Consider the following 7,907-nt stretch of genomic DNA (forward strand, 5'->3'; position numbering starts at 1 on the left):
TGTCCTATGCTTGTCGAATTTGGTGCTAAATATATTTACCCATGCTCCCACTTTGGTTTTTTGTGAAATTTTCTGTTTGAAACAACGGACTAGTCACATGTAAGTTTTGGGATGTAAGACCATCTACTCTACGGGATCCTATCACTGAACACAAGTACCGTCTTCACCATCCTATCTCTCTTCGGCTTTTTGGTAAAACCAACGGGCAAAATTATTTTATATTCTTTCTGAAATTGTATTTCTCACTGCACACTCCAATGGCTTAGCAGTCTTTTGTGTAGTGTTGTGTGTTCTTTATCTAGTGAGTGTGAGCCGTATAAGCTCTCCATTCATTTGTGCTCTTATAAGCCCTCGATAGAATTATAAATTACTGTATTGCATCATGAACATTTTCTGAAACTGCTTCATGAAAATATATTAGATGTGTTGGTACATATCATACATCAATCATGTACGAATAGATCCCCTGAATTCTTATGCAGAAATGGCTGATTTCACACCTGTCTAAAAAACATAGCCACTGCACTCTTTGACAACCCATCTACAGTGGTTACCCCTTTGTGCTTCATCCCAGGGTTCCAAAACAGTCTCCGGCATTGTCCCGTACCCTCAGATTCTGATAAATCCACCTCAAATACAATTAGAAAATTTAATTTCTTTCTAAAATTTGAACTTATTATTATTTTTTTTCTTAGAACATAAAGATACCTAATCTATTTTGTTATATCAAATTATATGGAATGCTTGATCTTTCCATGAAGCTGGTGTAGTCTGTAGATAACGATCATACTATTAAAATTAGGGTCGTGGTAAAGGAAGAAGATTTTCGCCATCACTTTCTTTGTTAACTGTTAATTGTAACTTTCTAAAACTGTTTCTTGAGGGGGGGTGATATCAAAATTATTAGATTCTCAATCCATTTTTCTTATTTTTATTTATTTCTTCTATATATTTTTGGGTGCTCGGGCCAAAAATCCAAAATTAGATTGTTTTTGGGTCAAAGGTCCAAGCAGAGAAATAGTTTAAGCTAAAGCAAGCGAAATGATCACAATGTCCTTTCTTATATGTATCTCTCTATACATATCTCTCTCTATACATATATCTCTCCACACAGTCAAAACGCTAACAAAGTCACTCTCTCTCTCTCTCTCTCTCATGTAGACTCCGTCACCTTCGCCATTGCTATTGCTGTGACCACCACCTCCGTCACCGGCCTCTCTCTCTCTCTCTCTCTCTCTCTCTCTCTCTCTTCTTTTCACTGATCTTCACTGGCCGTCAGCCTTCGCCTAAACATTTCGATGGTGGTTTCATCTCAGTCGTTTTTCACCCACAATCTATTCGAATTTGCGGAAGAGACGATGCCACCAGCACCCAACGCCAGTGCTAACTAGATTGGCTTAGATCTCAAAAAAGTCTGATTCGTCGAGGATGAAGGCAAATTGGTAGTAACAAACTCATGAGAGAGACTGAAGATCAGTACCTATCTGACCTTCTTTGAGATCTATGATTAACGAAGTCAGATCGTCGGCGAAGAAGGTCAGACTGTGATCAAATGTCTCTCTCTCTCTCTCTAAATTGCAGTTGAGACGGCTCGTATTCTGGCGGAATTCTTGGAGGTTGTGGTCACTTCCGTCGTCTCCTCAAAAGAGTATACCCTCCAGGTGAATGTTCTTCCCTCTAATTCTCATATATGTGTGTATTCACTTGAATCACTACTATCCCCTCGTTTGGCTCCCGAGAAAAATTATAAGAAAGAAAAACAAATACACAAATGATAGATGATTGTTGATTTTATATATACAAATGAGGTTTTCTTTATCCCGAATAATCAGAGACCTCGAATCAACGAAGTTCTATGTGCGAATTCAATTTTTTTTTTTTATTTGAAGCAATCAACCCGATTAGGGTTTATAAACATTCATAATTGTATTTTTTTTTAATAGATATTCTTTGGCTCTAATTCGTTCTTTGTTTCATCAGCAACAGTGGTGCTCGGGTTCCAGCCAAGGCAGAGAGTAGCGTGGTCGGGTTGAGTCGTGTCCCTGGTTTTTTGTTTTTTGCTGTTTGGTTACATCAAAACCCTGGCTTCTCTGTGAAGATCTATTTTCTTTTTTTTCCAAGCTTCTGAATACATATTTTTTTTATATGTGCAACTTTTGAAGAGGTTGTTCTTGTTAATTTTTTTGTTTTTGTTGTTGTTGCTGTTGTTTGTTGATGATTTGCCTAAGGTAGTTTCATTTTGTACAGATAATTGATCATCTGTGTGCTATTTGGTATTGGTGTTGGTGTTAATGATGATCAAACAGATAAATTTTCGTTTTTATTTTCGTATTGAACATATAAGAATGATGGAGAGAGAGAGATAGAGAGATGAGAGATTTGAACAGATAATAAAATATGTTTAAAATTTGAACAAATAAAAAAATTTAAACAGATAAAAAATTGAACAGATAGTTTTAAACAAATAAGTGAAAAAATTGAATAGATAATAAAATTTGGACAGATATTTGAACAGATAAAGGATAAAAAATTTGAACATATAGGAAAATTTTTGAATAGTTAAGAAAAATTTTGAACAGATAGTCAACGAAAGTCAATAACAAAAAAGTTAACAGATAAATTAAGGCGTAAAATTAAAAATAAAATGTCCTTCAAAACTATCGAACTTCTCACTAAATTATTTTACAAATGATGCACCTCTCATCAAAATAAATAAATAAAAATAAAAATGGACATAATACTTTAGACATTCTCTAAATTAAATTTAGCACTAATTTATTCTATACTTTTTAGGGAGAATTATTTATAAGTCTTATTAGGGAGACTTATATAATGTAAAGTCTTGTGTAATTTCTTATAGAGTTTGAAGTTCTATTTAAATTAGAAAGTGTTTCACAATGTCCTATAAATTGTGTTTAAATGGTATTAGTGTACCATTATACCCTTTATATATGTTTCCATGGTATAAGTTATTAACCGTATTATTTATTAGAGACTTTTAGGAAACTTTATTGTGTAGGCTTCGTCTGGTGCCATGATCTGCGCCATGATCGCGGAGGTTGGCGGGTTTTGAAAATGTTACTGGTTTAGATGGTTTTGTTGTTTGATTTTGTCGATCTGGACTCAAATTATTTGAGGAAAGGAGATAAAGTTGTCTGCTTCTTCAATTGGTAAGTGTTACTCTATGTTTGCTGATTGTTTTGTTTTCAATGTCATCATATATGATATGGATTTCGCAATCTGGTACAGTCATTCATTGGCACACTTTCATTAGTCTCCATTGAAGTTAGATTTAGGTTGTAATGATAATCACGCATCAACTTGTGTGGTAACGTTATTGTATTGTAATGTTTATATACGTGTCACATTACGTTTCGTAAAAGTACATTACGTTCGCTTATTAAGTTTTATTTAAATGTGAGAATGTTGCTGAGTTGTGCGAAATAGTACAGCCATACATTGGCACAATTCCGTTAGCCTCAAAGGACGTTACGTTTAGGTTGTAATGTTAAACCACACCTGTGATGTTGTCATTTTTGATCTGTGTTACGTTCGTTTGTATTTAGTTTGTGTTGTGCAATTGTTGTACTTATTGAAAACATATGTGTCACGTTACGTTTCACAAACTTGTTGGGTTTTTATTTTTTCCATTTTAATGTCACAATGTTGCTTGTTCGTGGAAAGTATTGGAATGTATGTGAATATAACTCACATACACATGGATATGTTCATGGTTTTTGTATTATTTATTTTGTGTTGTCCCATTGTTGTATTTACTGTGGACATATGTGTCACATCACGTTTCGCAAACTTATTGGGTTTCTATTTTTTCCAATTGAATGTGACAATGCTGTTGGTTTATGGAAAGTATTGGAATGTATTTTAATGTTACTCTTACTTTTCATTATATATTATTCAATTTGGATTTTTATTGTTTAGCTATAAAATTTCTTATGATTGATTATGGGTTGAACCACGTTGTACGATGTCGACATTACTGCGCTCATATTTGATTACATATCACATATCTTCAATGCCTTGTTTTTTTTGATTTTTTGCAGAATGTAGTAACACGGTTAATGTTTCATTTATTTTGTTGCGCAGGATATGGACATCATGCTATTTTGCATCTTCGGTTCATCCACTGTTGCTATTAGGGGTGTTAATAGATTGACATTCAAACAATTGGTTGAAAATTTATGTGATAGGTGGGTGGATGTGACACCATCATCGATTTCCATATCTTATAAACTACCGTGTCACGAGAACCAATTCATGATGAGTAATGATGTGGACATGGAAAACATGTTTTCCATTACAAGGTCCTTCCGTGTTACCCATATCAACGTTGCGATTGACTCGCAAAATGAAATGACTGATTTGATTTGAGGTAATCAATACGGTGGGACTATCTCTGCAAGTCAAATGGATCCTAACATTGAACAATTATTAGGTCCCGAAACTAACGTAGATTTGTTGCTCAATTATTGTCGCCATAGTGAGAAAACGTTGATGATAGTTGATTGGTCACACGACATTAGTCACGTAGGCCAATGTTTCGAAGGGGGTGCTGCTGCATTTCGTTTGGTTCTGTCCAAATATGATATTGAGTATGGGTTTGACTTCAAATTCATGAAAAACGATTCAGTGTGCGTTACAGTTGTATGTACGTTGTGAGAGCAAAAAGGGTGTACATGGTTGATAGATGAAAGGGTTCAAACATGCAATGGATACTTTTATTTGAAAAGGTTGAACAACTTGCATCATTGTGGTGTTGTTGTTCGCATTGGGAAGAATAGTAGACTCAACTCTGAATTGGTTTGCAATGTTATTGGTGATCGGTTACGTGATAAGCTATTTACACGTCCCACTGACATCGTATTTGACCTAAAAAAGGAGTACGGACTGAATGTTAGTTATCACATAGTCTGGTTAGGCGTGGAGAAGGCAAGAGGCGAAGTGCATGGTGACTATGATGTTTCATTCGATCAACTTAGGTGGTATGCGGATGAGGTTATGCAGTACAACCGTCGGAGTTATGTCAACTTGGATTTCGAGCAGTCAACCAACCGATTTAAGCGGTTTTTCATATTATTCAAATCTTGCATTGACGGATTCAACCATATTCGCCAATTATTGTTTCTTGATGGCACTTTTTTGAAAGGGAGATTTAAAGGCAATTTGCTTGCAGTGATGGGGAAAAATGGTGACAAAGGTACATGTCTTATGATGATTACTTCAAAATTCCATATAGTAACGCATCACATTACGGCTAAACATTTTTTATTAATCCACTATAGCAGTGGGGGATCCCTAGTGGTAAGATTGTTTCCAATTTAATATTATTTTCATATCATTGTCTATGGTGCGATTTGAATTGTGAACAATTGTTAATGTGAATGTAAACTTTGTTAAAAATATTACACATCTAACATAAAACTTGTCAAATCTGCTAGGTTTATTCCTATTAGCTTTTGCTATTGTTGACTCTGAAACGACTGCAAATTGGACTTGGTTTTTACAGCACCTGACAAACGTTGCCAGTAGTGCTTGCACATTAACTTTCATATTTGATCGTAATGCTGGGTTGCTCGAATCCTTGCCTACTGTATTCCCATCTGCATACCATGCGTACTGCTTACAACATCTCCAGGCAAGTTTGAGGGACAAATTACGATGGGTTAACAATTGTGTCCATTTTGGTTTAATGGCCAAGTTGTGTGAATGTGCATATGCTCCAACTGAGGCTTCGTTTTAGCACCATTTGACCATGCTAAAAGGATCAGGACGATCTGGAATAAATAATTTCTTGGAAGATATGCCATCGAACCATTAGGCCAATGCGTATTTCAGGTTTGTACGATATTTACATGTGATAATATTTTCATTATGTTTTCAAAATATCAACAGGGGCAAACGGTATGAGGAGATGACCTCGAATGTTGCAGAATTGTTTAATAAATGGATACTTGATGCCCGTAATTATCCAATCACTAGGTTAATTGATACAATCAGAAATCAGATAATGACTATGAGGGCTGAGCGTAAATTATTGGCTACTAATTGGAATGGGTTACTTTGTTCAAAAATGGAAAGTCGTGTTAAGGAGGCGTACTCTAATGGTTGCACATGGATTGTTAGCCAGGCAAATGAAGACATATACGAGGTCCATTCATTTCCAATGGTGTTGGTAAACATTGGTAAGCGTTCATGTTCATGTTTCCAGTGGCAATTGAATGGATTTCCATGTGCACATGCGGTGGTTGCAATATAGAATAGTGGAAGGGATTTTAGTACATGTGTTGAATAATTTTTCACCGTTGATCAATACAAAGCAACTTATTCCGGATACATTCAGTCAATACCAACAGTTGACAAACCCTCATTCTCGGAAGATGACTTCATCATATATCCACTAGCAGTTAAACGTCCTCCAGGGTGATCGAAGAAGAATCGGATACCATATCGGGGAGAGAAACTAAGTCAGATAAGGTGCGGTCGATGTGGCCGCATGGGCAACCACAACCGAAAGACATGTAAAGAACCAATTTAGTAATAGATACTTAGAGGGCAAGTTTTATAATCACTTTTGAATAGCAACATCGTATTATCGTAGTAGAATGTAGCGACACAAAATGATGACAAATTTTAATGAGTGAACACATTATTTATAAGTCATTATTCAGCTAGTTTTTTCCTTCACACTGCTTTCATTCATATGTTAGGTTTATATATTTATTTATTTGTTCATGCAACTATATGTTTCAAACCAGCAAAACACGTTTGGGTAATGCATTGCACGATGGCCTTGTATGTGAGAATCCATATTTTTTGAAGCTAGGTCACATTGGTATTATTCTGTCAGTGTGACACAGGTTATCCTACAACCAGTTCATCAATCTTAAATTACAACATATTCTTGAGAGATTAAATTGACAAAGCACATCTCTAACGTTAATAAGCCAACATATATACTGAGTGAATGACAATTTCAAAATGTGAGGCATCTACAGACAACGTGACATTTGGTAAATAAAAATTGAACCACATCTATCTAACAAAACCCACCGCCCTCAACATCTTGTGACAAGTAGTAAACACTCCAATACATTCACCTTCATAATCTTTAAAGTATACATGGGAAGTCAAATTTTGTTACAACAATCCACCATCGACATGTAACGTGAATGTCCAAAGCAACAATTTTAGCAACGTAAACAACAAATGGCATATTATCAATCCTCAATCTTTTTAGTTGCATTTTCCAACTCCCTATGACAAGTACCAAACACTGTTATACATTGACAATCACAATCTGTGTATTAGAGACGGACAACCAAGATCCCTTCTGACATTCATATTCACATTCACAATCAAATTAACATTTGCATTAACATTTACACAACCACATTTACATTTGCATTTTCCAACTCCCTAAGACAAGTACCAAACACTGTCATACATTCACAATCACAATCTGGATATTAGAGATGGACAACCAAGATCCGTTCTTATATTCACATTCACAATCACAGTAACATTTACATTTATATTTACACAACCACATTCACATTTGTATTTTCCAACCCCCTAAGACAAGTACCAAACACTGTCATACATTTACAATCACAATCTGGGTATTAGAGATGAACAACCAAGATCATTTTTGACATTCGCATTCACAATCACATTAACATATATATTCACATTTATACAACCACATTCACATTTAGTCACCCAACATTCCTACTGACATTACTGAATGATACATAAAGCCATATTACCAAAACCAAGTGCATACAAAAAATAATGAATGAACCATTGTAATATATTTCCAAAACAAAATGTACGAATCCTCAATCTATAATGTCAATGCAACCAAAAACATCCAAAACATCCAAAATTTG

General features: G+C 35.1%; 1 protein-coding gene across 1 annotated transcript; it reads left to right on the forward strand.

Moving 5' to 3' along the window:
• The first annotated feature begins 5,627 nt into the window (after positions 1 to 5,627).
• Positions 5,628 to 6,274, forward strand: LOC145803880 (uncharacterized). The gene is made up of 2 exons (XM_082897263.1): positions 5,628 to 5,653; positions 5,911 to 6,274. The coding sequence occupies exons 1-2, from the start codon at positions 5,628 to 5,630 to the stop codon at positions 6,272 to 6,274; spliced, it is 390 nt and encodes a 129-aa protein (XP_082753389.1).
• Positions 6,275 to 7,907: the final 1,633 nt, after the last annotated feature.

Source organism: Camellia sinensis, chromosome 12 (assembly GCF_055761805.1).
Source record: "Camellia sinensis isolate YWXY chromosome 12, ASM5576180v1, whole genome shotgun sequence".
Taxonomy (NCBI): domain Eukaryota; kingdom Viridiplantae; phylum Streptophyta; class Magnoliopsida; order Ericales; family Theaceae; genus Camellia; species Camellia sinensis.